Source organism: Girardinichthys multiradiatus, chromosome 7 (assembly GCF_021462225.1).
Source record: "Girardinichthys multiradiatus isolate DD_20200921_A chromosome 7, DD_fGirMul_XY1, whole genome shotgun sequence".
In the NCBI taxonomy this organism is placed as follows: domain Eukaryota; kingdom Metazoa; phylum Chordata; class Actinopteri; order Cyprinodontiformes; family Goodeidae; genus Girardinichthys; species Girardinichthys multiradiatus.
In genome coordinates, this window is record NC_061800.1 from 43,173,658 (window position 1) to 43,190,542 (window position 16,885).

A 16,885-nucleotide genomic window follows, 5' to 3' on the forward strand; every position below is an offset into this window, starting at 1 on the left:
AACCCTGACAGCTGGACTAAAATACCCAACACTCAACAGCTAGAGGACCAAGCCGAGCTCAGGAAGTTGGCCTTTTGTGGAGCCATGGCCACGTCACTTACAGGTGATGGTCCAGAGGATAGGAAGTACAGCTCCTGGCAAGAGCTTATGGATGTTAAAGCTAAAGAGCTCAAAGGAGAACCGACGCCCAATAACCCACTCACCGCTGAAGCATATCGGCAGGCGGAAATCAGCGTCTTGCAACAAGCTCAAAGGCAATCCTTCCCTGAGGACTTCAAGCTACTTTCTGGAGGGAAGTCAGTGTCGCCCTCAAGTCGCCTGCTCACCTTAGCCCCTGTACTTGACCAGACGTCCGGTTTAATAAGAGTGGGTGGTCGTCTTCGACGACTGGAAGGCCTAGACCTGCCCCTTCACCCTGTGGTTCTCGATTCTTCCCATCCAGTCACCCATCTTCTGATCCAGAAGTACGATCGTGATCTATGCCATCCTGGTCCAGAGCGAGTTTTCGCAGAGATGCGTAGATCGTACTGGGTCCTCCGAGGTCGTGAAGCCATCCGCAAGCATCAGCGGGTCTGTGCTGACTGTCAACGTTGGAGAGGTCAGCCTTCGATCCCCAAGATGGCTGATCTTCCTGCCGCTCGTCTCAGGCTACACAAGCCAGCCTTCTACTCCACAGGCGTGGATTGTTTCGGGCCCATGACGCCCATGCAGGCGTCTGGAAAAACGCTGGGGTATCATTTTTAAATGTCTGACTACCAGAGCAATTTATTTGGATCTTCTAAAGAACATGGATGCAGATTCCTATTTGATGGCTCTGAGACGGCTCATTGCTAGGAGAGGAACACCATCCGAGCAGTGGTCAGATCAGGGGACCAATTTTAAAGGTGCTGAACGGGAATTAATGGGGGCCTTTAATGATATGGTGCCTGTACTGCAACACCAGCTAGCCCGTCAGAAGATAAAGTTCAACTTCAACCCTCCAGCTGCTCCCCATTTCGGTGGAGTGTGGGAACGGGAAATCCGTCGGTCAAGTCTGCACTCTACGCATGCGTTGGAGTTAAATGACATGTCCTGGTCAAAAATAACACCAAGGTTTTTTACTTTATTACCAGAGGTCAATTTAATGCCATCCAGGTTAAGTGATTGACTAAGCAGTTTATTTTTTAAAGACTCTGGTCCAAAGATGACAACTTCCGTCTTGTCTGAATTTAGAAGCAGAAAATTTAAAGTCATCCAAGTTTTTATGTCTTCAAGACATGCTTGTAGTCTATCTAACTGGTTGGGCTCATCAGGATTTATGGATAAGTAAAGCTGAGTATCATCAGCGTAACAGTGAAAATTTATCCCATGCTGCCTGATAATTTGTCCTATTGGAAGCATATATATAGTAAAGAGAATTGGCCCAAGTACTGAACCCTGTGGTACTCCACAATTAACCCTGGAGTTTAAAGATGATTTATCATTTACACGAACAAACTGGAATCTGTCAGACAGATAAGATTTAAACCAGCCTAGCGCTGGTCCCCTGATCCCTACAGCATATTCCAGCCTTTCTAAGAGAATATTGTGATCAACTGTATCAAATGCAGCAATGAGATCTAACAGAACCAGTACAGACACAATTATCCATTATCATACATACATTTGATTAGCAACTATTTTCTGAAGAATTTTGGATAAGAATGGAAGATTGGATAAAGGTCTGTAATTTTTCAAGTCATCTCGATCAAGTGAAGGTTTCTTAAGTAAAGGTTTAATTACAGCTAACTTAAAAGCCTGTGGTACATATTCATTTACTAAGGATAGATTAATCATATCTAAAATGGGGCTGGTAATCAGAGGGAACCCTTCCTTAAATAATTTGGTTGGGATTGGGTCTAACGTACAAGTTCAAGGTTTAGATGAAGCTAATATTTCTGCATCTGCACTATAAAGGCAATGCTGAAGGAGGGAACTGCGGTTGTTTCCTCGAAGAAGACCAGCGAACAAGATTGGACAGAGAAAAGAAGCTCAGATGGAAAAGGAACAGAGACACAGCCCAGCTGATCGACTGCTTTAAAAAGACGATCAACCCGTGGACCCAGAAAGGACTGTGCCTCAAAATTAAGAATCTGATTTAATCTAAAGCCTTGTTATCCAGACAACAGAAGGGAACTTGATCGGTGAACAGCTGATTGCTCTAAGATTCAGGCTTCTGGAAGTCCTCAATCAACTTCAATTATGTCTCCGGGGTTTCCTTCAACTCTTCAGCCTCTGGAAGCTACTGTCTTCTGAAACATATGACAACAAAGTTCCTGTTTGACCAACGAAGCCTAGAGCATCAGTGCCTGTCCACTTGGAGGAAGACAACTGAAGATTAAGTTGTATTTCCTTCAAGAAACCACTCGTTGTTACCAGAAGAAACATCTCCATCAGGTGCATGGATGAGCCTCCGTCTTCAAAGCCTCTCCAAACTCACTAGTTTCAGCATCAGGGAAAGACAGGTTGAGTTGATTAATTAATTTCCATTATTGAAATTATTATGTGTTGCCGAATTTAAGCTGTTACTGACCCCTGCAAAAGCGTTACTAATTAAAGAAAGCATATAAAATTCTAGTTAAATCGTGGACATTCAATTATTTGAGTCATTGTATTGTTGGTTTTTCATTGGTGGTAAAAGTCCTGTTGCCTGGTTCTAAGATATTTTAGGAGGTTTTTATAGGTTGCCTTAGCCAAGCTTGTGTTGAGAATTAAAATCATGTACTTTCATGCTATTAGTTTAGTTTGCATGTGGGAACTTTAAACTGAGATTTAACATGAGTGAGCCTTGAGGAGAGATCACAGATCACAGCAGGAGTCAGGATGGAACAAGGGTGAAACAGAAGTTAGGAAGTTCTCAACAACTCCAAGCAGTAAATGCTGGTTGTAGGAACAATAAAGCAATAAAGTTCAACTTTCAGCCATGGTATAGATATCACAAAGGAGCTTGGCTGATTTACAACACCTGACTGCAAAAGGGGAAGGAACAGTCAGTAAGCTTTGAAGTAGATGGTATAAAAATGTTCTTGCAACTGTGATGAGAGAGACATCTGGGTAGAGACAGCCATGCTTTGCTGAAATCTGCGATCTCTCCGTAAGGCCTCATGTAAGTTTCTTTCTTTGTGTTATTTTGTATATTCATTTTGCTTTAGAAATTATTGGACTTATTATCTTCCAAATTAAACTTGTGTTAATCTTAATTTCCTGCTCTTCTGTGTTCTTTCTCACGACATCTGGACTGGGAGAGGTTGAGGCCGCAAGGATATCAGTGATAGCATTATTTTACCTCAACAATTTGGTGCTGTGACCCGGATGTTGTGAGCATAACCGAAGGAGATCGCATCATCAGCGGGGACAAAGGTAAATGGTTTTTACTTGGATTTGGCTCACCCAAAACGTGGATGTTTGGACTTAGGAACGGGTTGGCTCACCCGGAGGTTTGCGCTCACCTCGAACAGGATGCAGTTATAGGACGGTTTGCCCCGCCGGAGTCGATAAGCGACTAGAACGTGTGGCCGTTAAGGTCAGGAGTAACATCCCTGGCCAGGACCTAAATGTTATACTCAGTTTACTGAGAATCTTTCTCTTTGTTGCCGGCAACCGTAGGGTTTCAACTGTCTGCTCCTCTTTCTTTTTATTTCCCTTTTCTCTCCTTGCTGTGCACAGTGTGTGGATGCGTGTATGTGTGTGTGTGTGACTGTGTGTGTTTGGCTGCGAGTGAGAGGTGACATCATCGCAGGAGCTGTTTGTGAAATTTTGAGGAAAAGAGCATTGTGATTCGAACACTGGTTGGTTTTGTGCTGCTGTGCTGCAGTTATCAAATAGTAACACGGAGGAGTATTATAGGGTGTTTGAGGATGTTGACAGGGGACATGGTTGGAAACCCCTTGCAAAACAAAATAGATGAATTGTAGCGTATTTGGATTGATCATATAGATTCACACGACGTTAATAAAGTAAAAGGATGTCTGGGAAATGCTGTCAAAGTGAAGGGAAATACAGGGGTTGGACAATGAAACTGAAACACCTGGTTTTAGACCACAATAATTTATTAGTATGGTGTAGGGCCTCCTTTTGCGGCCAATACAGCGTCAATTCGTCTTGGGAATTACATATACAAGTCCTGCACAGTGGTCAGAGGGATTTTAAGCCATTCTTCTTGCAGGATAGTGGCCAGGTCACTACATGATACTGGTGGAGGAAAACATTTCCTGACTCGCTCCTCCAAAACACCCTAAAGTGGCTCAATAATATTTAGATCTGGTGACTGTGCAGGCCATGGGAGATGTTCAACTTCACTTTCATGTTCATCAAACCAATCTTTCACCAGTCTTGCTGTGTGTATTGGTGCATTGTCATCCTGATACACTGGCACCTGCCTTCAGGATACAATGTTTGAACCATTGGATGCACAAGGTCCTCAAGAATGGTTCGGTAGTCCTTGGCAGTGACGCGCCCATCTAGCACAAGTATTGGGCCAAGAGAATGCCATGATATGGCAGCCCAAACCATCACTGATCCACCCCCATGCTTCACTCTGGGCATGCAACAGTCTGGGTGGTACGCTTCTTTGGGGCTTCTCCACACCGTAACTCTCCTGGATGTGGGGAAAACAGTAAAGGTGGACTCATCAGAGAACAATACATGTTTCACATTGTCCACAGCCCGAGATTTGCGCTCCTTGCACCATTGAAACCGATGTTTGGCATTGGCATGAGTGACCAAGGGTTTAGCTATAGCAGCCCAGCCGTGTATATTGACCCTGTGGAGCTCCCGACGGACAGTTCTGGTGGAAACAGGAGAGTTGAGGTGCACATTTAATTCTGCCGTGATTTGGGCAGCTGTGGTTTTATGTTTTTTGGATACAATCCGGGTTAGCACCCGAACATCCCTTTCAGACAGCTTCCTCTTGCGTCCACAGTTAATCCTGTTGGATGTGGTTCGTCCTTCTTGGTGGTATGCTGACATTACCCTGGATACTGTGGCTCTTGATACATCACAAAGATTGGGATATGGCAGCCCAAACCATCACTGATCCACCCCCATGCTTCACTCTGGGCATGCAACAGTCTGGGTGGTACGTCTGGGTGGTACGCTTCTTTGGGGCTTCAATCAGCTTTTTAAATTGAGTTCCATATACTCACGTCCTGCTCCACAATAACCTGACAATGAGGTAAAAGGAGAAGACAAAAATAGTTATTTGCGCACTTGCGGCTCATTTCAGAGCAACTGCGGAGCCAACCGAAGAGTGGGAGGCTGGTGTGTTCAGGAACAGGTGGAGGCAGAGCGGTATAACCCAGATGAAGATAGTGATAAAACCTGAATGCTAACTCGGAATGGGCTAAAACTTTTGTCAGCAAAATTCAGATTAAGTTCTTTTCTAAATACCTCAAAATGTGTCATTATTTGCTTCAACAAAATGTTTTTCTTCAGTCCTAAACTCTGTTTCTCCTTGTCCTTCATTCAGCTTCTAACAAAAATAAACAGTACAATTATTGCAAACCTTTTTTGTTCACAATAAATTTACATTCAGCCTAAAACCTGCCGAGACAGAGAACTGGTACAATATGTCCTATATTATTTTAATGTTAAATTACCTATAAATTGTCAGAGGGTGTGTTGAATAAGGGCAAATATGCATGAAATGTGGAGGAAATGATAGAGAGAAATCGGAAGCGTTTAATGCAGCTGCTTGCGTGACAAGGAACTAAACACAGACACCGAGGTGTCGCCTTCACCACCGTACATCCACCCTAATAATCCGTTTACTGAGGCCATGGTTAGAAGAGTTAGATTATTAGCTGGTATAACTTTAGCATTGGGGAAATATACGGGGTGGAACACTTTATTGGGCCAGAAGCTGGCTGCAATTTGTCCCGTAATACCCAGTCAGCAAATGGGTCAGTTAGTGGGGCCTGTGAAATGAATGAACCTCCAGAGGAGGAGGAGAGTACAGACCCACCCGTGGAACGTGAGCAGAGAGAGGTGGGGGCTAAGAGGGAGGGGGCAGACGGTGATGAGCCAGGAGGAGACTGGCCATTTACTGGCGGCAGATCACACACGCTCACCTGTCCCCCAGTAACTTGCAACGTGGGGTATAAGCCAGTAAGGGGAGAAGTGGGGCCGTGGTGTGTGATAAAGTGGGCTGATGTGCAAGAAGTTCATATGATGGCGGCATTTCAACTGTACTGCTGTCTTTAATCTGTCTACTTTTCCTGTCTCTTTTATCAATCATAGTATGATCACTACTTTGCCACAGCAAACCCATTTGTGACCAAAACCTTTCGTCTTTTTCTGCTTTGTCTCTAAGTTCCTTCCATTTTCCTCTGCCCAACCACCTGCTGTCTCTACACTGTTTGTCAGCCAACTCTTTGTTTTGTTTTGAGATTTTCACCTTAAACCAAAACCACTTGCCAATATTCTCTCTATCTGTCTTGCTCTTTCCATCTTTTGACAATTCTTCATTTATTTTAGAATCCATCTGTTTAACCAACTTCTTTCCTTCTCTGTATTCAAGTGATTTCTTAATAGCAGCTTTCATTACTAGGAGCTGATTCTCTATGGTCTTCCATGAATCATTCTGTTTCTCTGGACTAATATCCATTTCTCTTTTAAATTCTCTTTCCATCTTGTAACAACTACTAATGTAATCTGTAATCTGAGTTTTCACAGAGAAATATTTCCGTTACTCATCAAAAGCAGCAATCAGCAGTCTGTCCTTGTTATCACCATTCGGTTTCTGGACAGAAAGCTGCATTCAGTCACCTGCTATGAGAGCCGCTCTGCACAGCTGCTCTCCAGTCACACACAAGTTTTCACTCACTCCGCCTAACAATGTCTGTAACACAGATTATTTCTTCTGCGCACAGCTCATGAGTTTTTTACCAAAAAGCCTGGTCTTGCTGAATTCCTGTATTCAGCTCACAGTTAATTTATTTTATCACAAACCTGGTCTTGTTGGATTATTTCTCCACTCACAGTTTATCACTTCCCAGGACTTATTCTCAGACTATGTGCTTGTGCTTTTATTACGTCTGTAATCCTGTTTTACTGAGGCAGAACTCACGTAAAACACGGCATTCACACCCAAGTGTTTATGCCTGGTCTCAGTGTATTAACTTTTCTGTTGAATTTGAGGTTTCTCCCTTTCCTCGGGCCTCTAACCCAGCTTAACAACAGTAGACCTCCGTCGAGGACTACTCTGAACCGCCACGTTCGAGAAACTCCTATATTTTCCACACAATACCACCACTACGTCTTGTAAATCTCTTAAAACAACATCCTGTTCACCAGTTTAAATCCTAGTCAACATTTATGACACTCTTTTTCTTAAGTTTTGGCAGACTTCAGACTTACTAAGACATCGGACACAATATTAATTTAGCCTATAGAAAATCCAAAAGCAGAGTTTGATTAAACAGGTTCTGCTTACCTTTTCTGTAGTTTTTGGCTAGCCTGTGTCTGATGTCTGTTGGTCCTCGTCAGTGATCCCAATTTTTCACCTGTTCTTCCAAATCCCGGACGAGCCTCCAATTTGTCAAAGCCGTCTCTGCTTCTCTGCCGTCTGTTGATTTGGGTACAGGTTTCAAAAGAGTAAAATAAACTCAAAGTACAATTGGCTTATGTTCGCCTCTGCAGAGTGAGAGATGGACCCCAGCCAAACACCTGCGAGCCCAACTCCGGTCTCTCTCCGCTTTCAGCTCGTTTTATTCAGTCTCAAGGGTGTGTTCAATATATACATATATCATGTCACTCATGTATAGCATAACAGTTCCTTAGGTCTAAATAAGGAGTGCTTCTGGTTATTTTCTTCTAGCAAACTCATCTTATCTTACCTTCTTCACCCCCATCCGGTAATCCCTTGTCCTTCACCAATTTATGACTTTGCACTTTCTATGCTTCACTCCCTAAGCTTGACTCCCCTCTCCTCTATCTGCACATTCCAGTTACACACATAGATAGTTTATATTCTACAAAACCTACAGCACACTTAGATTAAGGATGGACACCCGCTACTACACAATCTAACAGATAGACACCATAATGGTGACACATAGTCTACTGATAATCACTGAGGGAGAGAACATCCATTGCATTGGAGAACCAGATATAAAACTACATGTGACCTTCTATCGAGGCTCTTCATCATCCTCTATCAGACGGTCCGAGACGAGAGCCTCAGCGCTGATCTCTGTAATCATTCCTCTACCTTAGTTTAGATTAAAGAAGCTAAAAGTTAGAAACTGTTTGAGATTCGTTCATTTTAAGAGTCTTTAGATAGAGTCGCTTCTGGGGACCAAGGACCAGAGCTCCGAGGCGTCTGACCGCCAACAGGGGGCGGTAGATCGGACAGTAAAAATCTACTTTATACCAGTTTCCTTTTTTGAAATATAGGAAACTAAGACAATGGAGCTTTAGGAGTGAAACACTTTGATGAGAATGTAACGTTTAAAAAATGTAATTTATGTAAATGACAAAAGAAGCACATTTATCTGGCTCAAAGTAAACATCTGAGTTTAAGAAAAAGTTTTGTCATCAAAAATTCAAATTACGTTTACCTGAAAATGTGTCATTATTTGCTTCAGCAAAATGGTTTTTCATAAAATCTGTTTCTCCTTGTCCTTCATTCAGCTTCTAACAAAAATTAAAAACAGTTAAATTATTGTAATCCTTTTTTGTTTGATTCATAATAATTTATATTCAGTCAAAACCAGCCGAGACAGAGAACTGGTACATTATGTTCTATGTCATTTTAACTTTAAATTACTTATAAACTGTCTTATGGAAATATAAATGTTTTGGGTTTGGGCTAAAGCCCCCAATGTTTTTAGACCCTAAAAACGCCCCTGAACCGAACCTTACTGGAGCTGAAAGCTTCATAATGACCCGAAGTGGTAAATATTTTATGTAGTCTTGATATGATTGTGTAAAAGGGTCATTTACATTTAAAAATGTTGTAAATCTAGTTCAAGTAAACCTTAGCACGCTATAGTAAACTTTAATCATACTCGTACTCGTCATCTTCCGCTTATCCGGGACCAGGTCGCTGGGGCAGCAGACTCAGCAGAGACGCCCAGACGTCCCTCTCCCCAGACACCTCCTCCAGCTCCTCCGGGTGGAGCCCAAGGCATTCACAGGCCAGCCGAGAGACATAGTCCCTCCAGCGTGTCCTGGGCCGTCCCCTGGACCTCCTCCCGGTGGGACGTGCCTGGAACACCTCCCGAGGAAGGCGTCCAGGAGGCATCCGGTATAGATGCCCGAGCCACCTCAACTGGCTCCTCTCGATGTGGAGGAGCAGCGGCTCTACTCCGAGCTCCTCCCGGATGGCCGAGCTCCTCACCCTATCTCTAAGGGAGTGCCCGGCCACCCTATGGAGGAAGCTCATTTCAGCCGCTTGTATCCGGGATCTCGTTCTTTTGGTCATGACCCAAAGTTCATGGCCATAGGTGAGGGTAGGAACGTAGACTGACCGGTAAATTGAGAGCTCTGCTTTTCGGCTCAGCTCTCTCTTCACCACAATGGACCGGCACGGTGCCCCCATTACTGCGGCAGCCGCACCGATCCGTCTGTCGATCTCCCGCTCCATTTTTCCCCCACTCGTGAACAAGACCCCGAGATACTTAAACTCCTCCACTTGAGGCAGGAACTCCCCTCCAACCTGAAGAGGACAGGCCACCCTTTTCCGGTCGAGAACCATGGCCTCGGACTTGGAGGAGCTGATCTTCATCCCAGCCGCTTCACACTCGGCTGCGAACTGCCACAGCGCATACTGTAGGTCTTGGCTAGAGGGGGCCAGCAGGACCACATCATCTGCAAAAAGAAGAGACGAAATCCACTGGTCCCCAAACCAGACCCCCTCCGACACTTGGCTGCGTCTAGAAATCCTGTCCATAAAAGTTATGAACAGGACTGGTGACAAAGGGCAGCCCTGCAGGAGTCCAACATGCACCGGGAACAGGTCCGACTTAGTGCCGGCAATGCGGACCAAACTCCTGCTCCGCTCGTACAGGGACCGGATGGCCCCTAATAAAGGGCCCCCGATTCCATACTCCTGGAGCACCATCCACAGGGCATCACGAGGGACACAGTCGAATGCCTTCTCCAGGTCCACGAAACACATGTGAACCGGTTGGGCAAACTCCCATGAACCCTCGAGCACCCTGTAGAGGGTATAGAGCTGGTCCAGTGTTCCACGGCTGGGACGAAAACCACACTGCTCCTCCTGAAGCCGAGGTTCGATTATCGGTCGGACTCTCTTCTCCAATACCCTGGCGTAGGCCTTACCAGGGAGGCTGAGGAGTGCGATCCCCCTGTAGGTGGAACACACCCTCCGGTCCCCCTTCTTATGAATGGGGACCACCACCCCAGTCTGCCAGTCCAGAGGCACTGTCCCCGACCGCCACGCAATGTTGAAGAGGCGTGTCAACCATGACAGCCCAACAACATCCAGAGATTTGAGGTACTCAGGGCAGATCTCATCCACCCCCGAAGCCTTGCCACCGCGGAACTTTTTAACCACCTCGGTGACTTCAGCCTGGGTGATGAAAGAGTCCAACCCCGAGTCCCCAGCCTCTGTTTCCACCACGGAATGCGTGATGGCAGGATTGAGGAGATCCTCGAAGTACTCCTTCCACCGCCCGATAATGTCCTCAGTCGAGGTCAGCAGTCTCCCGCTCCCACTATAAACAGTGTTGGCGGAGCACTGCTTACCCCTCCTGAGGCACCGGACGGTTTGCCAGAATCGCTTCGAGGCCAACCGGTAGTCCTTCTCCATGGCCTCATCGAACTCCTCCCAGGCCCTAGTTTTTGCCTCTGCCACAGCCCGGGCCGCAGCACGCTTGGCCTCATGGTACCCGTCAGCCGCCTCAGGAGTCCCACAAGCCAACCACAACCGATAGGACTCCTTCTTCAGCTTGACAGCATCCCTTACTGCCAGTGTCCACCACCGGGTTCTGGGATTGCCGTTGCGACAGGTACCGTAGACCTTACGGCCGCAGCTACGGGCAGCAGCATTGACAATAGATGCAGAGAACATGGTCCACTCGGACTCTATGTCTCCAACATCCCCCGGGATCTGGTCAAAGCTCTCCCGGAGGTGAGAGTTGAATACATCCCTGGCCGAGGGCTCTGCCAGGCGTTCCCAGCAGACCCTCACTATGCGCTTGGGCCTGCCGAGTCTGTCCGGCTTTCTCCTCCTCTAGCGGATCCAACTCACCACCAGGTGGTGATCAGTGGACAGCTCAGCCCCTCTCTTCGCCCGAGTGTCCATAACATGCGGTCGAAGGTCTGATGATGCGACAACAAAGTCGATCATCGACCTCCTGCCTAGGGTGTCCTGGTGCCAAGTGCACTGATGGACACCCTTATGTTTGAACATGGTGTTCATTATGGACAATCCGTGACTAGCACAGAAGTCCAATAACAAAACACCGCTCGGATTCAGATCGGGGAGGCCATTCCTCCCGATCACGCCTCTCCAGGTGTCACTGTCGTTTCCCACGTGGGCGTTGAAGTCCCCCAGTAGAATAATGGAGTCCCCGGGAGGGGCACTATCAAGCACCCCCAACAGGGACACCAAGAAGGCCGGGTACTCCGCACTACCGCTCGGCCCGTAGGCCGAGACGACAGTCAGAGTCCTATCCCCAACCCGAAGGCGCAGGGATACGACCCTCTCACCCACTGGGGTAAACCCCAACACGAGACGGCTGAGCTGGGGGGCAACAAGCAAACCCACACCAGCCCACCGCCACTCCCCGTGGGCCACTCCAGAGTAGAAGAGAGTCCAACCCCTGTCAAGGAGATGGGTTCCAGAGCCCACGCTGTGCGTGGAGGCGAGCCCGACTATTTCTAGTCGATATCTCTCGACCTCCCGCACAAGCTCAGGCTCCTTCCCCCCCAGCGAGGTGACATTCCACATCCCTGGAGCCAGCCTAAGCATCCGGGGATCGGGCCGCTGAGGTCTCCACCTTCGTCCGCCACCCAATCCTCTTTGCACCGGTCCCTCACGGTTCCCCCTGCAGGTGGTGGGCCCACTGGGGGATGGCCTCGTGTCTCTCATTCGGGCTTGGCCCGGCCGGGTCCCGCGAGGAGCGACCTGGCCACCAGGTGCTCTCAGGCGAGTCCCGACCCCAGGCCTGGGTCCAGGGTGGGACCCCGGCTCCGCCGTACCGAGCGACGTCACGTGCCTCGATATGTGTGTCCTCATGAGGGAGCTTTAATCATATTAATCATAAATTCTCAACAACATTGCAGCTGGTGAACAAAAAGGTTAATATCAAGCTCTGCTGGTATTTATGGCCTAAATTATTCACCATATTAATTATCTTTTTAAAGTAAACTGTCATTCAAGGATGATTTCTGTCCTGATTAGGAGTTCAGTGTCTATAAATTATATAACTATATTTTATTTGTATTTCATGTGGGATTTCTAAATTAAAGCCTCATACACATCATATGTAACACATCACTGTATTAGAAATACTGGATCAGACGTTTGATGCTTTAATTTGTTTTTAATAATTAGACCAGCAAGTCTGTCAATAAAGTTATTTATACCCATAATCAGTTATTTATACAAGAGTAGACTGATTTACCACAGAGTGAATCAAAATATTTCATCTGCAGAACCAGAAATCAGGAACTAAAACTACATGTTGACACATTTTAACCTCATTTACAGAGAAGATCTACAGTTTGGATCATTGTCAGAACCTTATTGTTAATTCATTAAGAATTTAAAGTTTCTTGTTTCTATCAGTTTGTTAAATTTAATGACAAATGACGTATCTTAGAAATCACTATCATCATCACTATTATTAGTATTATTAGTAGTAGTTACTCTACTGGTACCAAAAAGCAAATAAAACCTTTACTCTCACCTCCTTTCCCAAATACTGCAATCAGAACCAGATCATAGTTACAAAAATAGAAAAATAAATCTCATGAAAACCAATTCAAGCAAGCTGGACCTTTTTCCTAAGACGACACCAACTTTGGGTTTCTTCCCAGCTCTACAGCTCCTTTCAGGACGGCTTCCTGGGGTCTAAGAGGACACAGAACTTTATACTGAGGTCCAAACTGATCAGTGATGTGCTGACGTAGTATCTGGCTCTCAGCAAAGCCCCCCACTAACACAATAGACCCAATGTTGAGATCTTTATGTAATTCTTCTCTGAGACTCTTGGTGATGCGCTGCAGACTCTCATCAAAGAAAGATCTCAGTTTCTCTCTGGAGATTCTGATGACTCCTTCATCCCAGGAAGCTCCTTCCACCGAGTCAAAGAACGTTTCAATCTCTTTCTTTTTCTGAGCCAACATTCTCAGGTTATATGAGCAGCTGATCTGAACATCTTCATCCACCTGTTTGAGACGGATAAAATCATACATCATTTTCTGAACCTCACTGGAGAAGTTTTCTTCATATTCTTTCCAGACTCCATCAGAGAAAATTTCTTCCAGGAACTGTTTGAACTTTCTGTCCACAGTTTGTCCTCCCAGACCAAAATAAAACTCCTGGTGCAGCTTCTTCAAGGTTCCTCCTTCCAGGACGTCAAGAACAGTGATGTCTATATATCTATCTTTTGACAAACAGGAAGAGAATAAAACAGAATAAAGGATAAATGTCAGAAAACAACTTATTGCACATTCAAACACATTCAGCAACACGAATCAAAAAGATGACATCAATCCACATTTATTGGTTCTCTTGGTGTTTGAACACAAAGATTTTAAAACTCGTATCTTGATAAACATTTGAATAACCGTGTGTAACAGTTACCTCCACAGTCCACAACAAGGTACCGTTTTCCGTCTCTGTTTTGGGTCTCCAGCAGGACTTTGGTTTCTTCTGGTTCCTTCTCAAAGTGTACTGCCACCTGACTTCCTGGTGGATCTGAACAAACACAGAAACCTCACTGAGTGATTCTCTGAAAAACATTCAATGGTACAACCCCTGGTAGAAATGATGGAATCACCAGTCCTGCAGGAAGTTCATTCAGTTGTTTAATTTAGTCTAAAAAAGTAGATCACAGACGTGACACAAAGTGGCAACATTCTGGCTTTAAGAAACACTAAAAGAAATCAGGAAGAAAACTGGTCGTCAGTAAAAGTCACTATTTTAGCTCGAACACAGAGAAAAAATTATGGTTTCATTCCTAAAATCTAACACCAGGCGTGGCGCTGGTGGTTTAGGGGTTAATCGCACCTCCATATATATCGAGGCTATAGTCCTCGATTCGGACATCCCGGGTTTGAGATCCGGCGACCTCTGACGAATGTCTGCCTACTGTCAAAAAATTGAAAAATATCTTTAAAAACTAACTACTGCATCTAATCTGGTCAAAGTCGAGGCTCCAACCTGCAAAACTGACCTGACAAAAGCAATCAGAGAAAGTTGGAGCCAGACTGATGAAGACTGATTGTCAGTCATTGAGTCAATGCCTCAGAAACTGCCAGCTGTTATAAGCCAGAGGTGGTGAAACAAAGTACTAGTGGTGTTTTGTTTGTTTCTTTTTCATTATTCCATTTTTTGTTTCTTCAAAATTTAGTGATTTCATTATTTTTTGACCTGTTTGACCTAAAACAGTGACGGTTACTGACTACCTTCAGATTCAGTTTATTTGCATTTTGCAGTAAATAAAACCTCATGGAAAAGAGGTGCAAGTAGCTCAGGTCCACGGTTTGACATTCACACAAGCAGAGAGACAAGAACAATATCCACCCAGTCAGAAACAACAAGAGGGTCCCATGAATAATAAAAAAAAACTTTTAAATGAGAACTAGAACCCAAATAAAACAGAGAGCCAAAAAGTACTAGTTCCAGTCATCATGAAGTCTTCGTGTTTAAAGTTATGGAAAAAGTTGTGAAAAAAGCTTTTATTGTGGTGCGATGTCCCACGTTTGATTGCTCGATAGCGCCTTCTAGAAAGGAGAAATTCAGACAGGTTCCTGGCAGGATGCAAAGTGTCCTTAATGTTGGCTGAAGCCTGGGAGCAAAGTCTTTGTTGGTGAAAGTCCTCCAGAACTGATGAGTCGGCACCAATAATCAGAATCAGAATCAGCTTTATTGCCAAGTTCGTGCATACAAACAAGGAATTTGACTCCGGTACACTTTGCTCTTTTGTTCTGTTTTTGTATTACAGAATATACAAATTTACAATTTACAATGTACAATATACACATATCTAATAGAAAAGGTGCATTTGCAACATTTGTATGCTGTTGTTTTGTACTCTATTGAATGTTCATCAGAGAAACAGCCTGGGGGAAGAAACTGTCTCTGTGGCAGCTGGTTTTAGTGAACAGTGCTCTGTAGCGCCACCTGAAGGTAAAACTCTAAACAGTTTATGTGCAGGGTGTGTGGGTTCTGCAGAGATTTTAGCAGCTCTTTTCTTGACCCTAGACCTGTATAAGTCCAGGATGGAGGGAAGGTCAGCCCTGATTATTCTCTCTGCAGTCCTGATTATTCATTGCAGTCTGGACCTGTCCTGTTTTGTGGATGAGCCAAACCACACTGAGATGGATGAAGACAGGACAGACTGAATGATAGCAGTGTAGAAGATGACCAGCAGCTCCTGTGGAAGGTTGAACTTCTTGAGTTGCCTCAGGAAGTACAGTCTCTGCTGGGCCTTCTTCTGAACAGTGTCTATGTGTGAAGACCATCTCAGGTCCTCAGAGATGGTGGTTCCTAAGAAACTGAAGTGGTCCACAGCCGATACAGTGTTGTTTAAGATGGTGAGGGGGGTGTATGGATGTGGTGTTCTCCGAAAGTCCACCACCATTTCCACAGTCTTGAGTGGGTGGAGTTCAAGGTAGTTCTGACCGCACCAGTGTTACTGGTTACTCCAAAAGACCTCAGTCTTCCCAGAAGATGGAGGTGATTCCGTCCCTTTTTGTACTGGGAATTAATGTTGTGAGACCAGTTCAGTTTGTTGTTTAGGTATTTGAAACTGTCAACTGTCTCAATGTTTTTCTCTTGTACTGTAACTGGTGAATAAGATGGTGTTTTCCTACTGAGATCTATTATCATCTCCTTCGTCTTGCTGGTGTTTAAGCACAGATGGTTGTGCTCACATCAGTCCACAAAATCCCTGATAACCGATAACCGCTCTCTGCAGCAGGTAGCTGACTGCGTCCTCCACTCCTACGATGGATCTGTAGGCAAACTGCAGCGGGTCAAGGGTGGGATCACCACACTTTTGAGGTGAGTGAGGATAAGCCTCTTCACATGTGTTGATCTGGGAACCAGAACTAAGCAGGATGTTTTCCATAAAACAAGGACTTTTTCCAGTCTGAGACTCGGGTTGTAAATATAGCTGAGGATATTACAGAGCAGGTCAGAACATGACCTCAGCAATCTAGGGCTGGTTCTGTCCGGTCCAGCCGCCTTCCTCTGCTGTTGTCTTTTCAGCTCCATCCTCACTTGTGCCCCTTTTCCACTGGCTCGTTTCAGGCTGCTCCGCTCTACTGGGTATGGTACCAGTTGTGTTTCCATTGACCCACTGAAGGCTGAAGTAATGGCAGCTGAAGCTCCACCTTCAGCTGTCAGTGTGGTGCTCAATACATTTCTGAACCAAACACGCTGTTTCATGATGGTTTTGTGTGTTTTGGAGGAATTGTTTGTGCGTCTGAACAGCAGATTTTATGTGTGATCAGCTGGTTTAGGATGTTATTAAATACAGCGCTCTGCCTGCGTGTAATTCAGAAAGATGATGTGTTATTTTTCTTTTCTTTCAGCCTTCAGGCTGGTTTATGATTTGTAAATAGTTAAATTATATTTCAATTTGATCCACTGCGGCCATTGTGGTCCCTTAATATTATTGTAGTCACTCTTGCATTTAATTAACTTTTCCTGCACTAAAACCTTCTC

At 45.1% G+C, this 16,885-nt stretch overlaps 1 protein-coding gene across 3 annotated transcripts in view; it reads right to left on the reverse strand.

The window, feature by feature from the left end:
- Positions 1-12,510: 12,510 nt before the first annotated feature.
- The window catches only part of LOC124871001 (heat shock 70 kDa protein 12A-like), a 47,732-nt gene continuing 43,357 nt past the window's right edge, over positions 12,511-16,885 (reverse strand). The window contains exons 3-4 of one of the 3 annotated variants that reach the window (XM_047369918.1): positions 13,796-13,909; positions 12,511-13,595 (exon numbers count right to left, since the gene is read on the reverse strand). In XM_047369918.1, the coding sequence (XP_047225874.1) occupies positions 12,994-13,595; positions 13,796-13,909 (716 nt within the window). In that variant the 3' untranslated portion in view covers positions 12,511-12,993. The remainder of the gene's footprint in view (positions 13,596-13,795; positions 13,910-16,885) is intronic. The other 2 variants (XM_047369916.1, XM_047369917.1) reach the window with 2 other exon arrangements.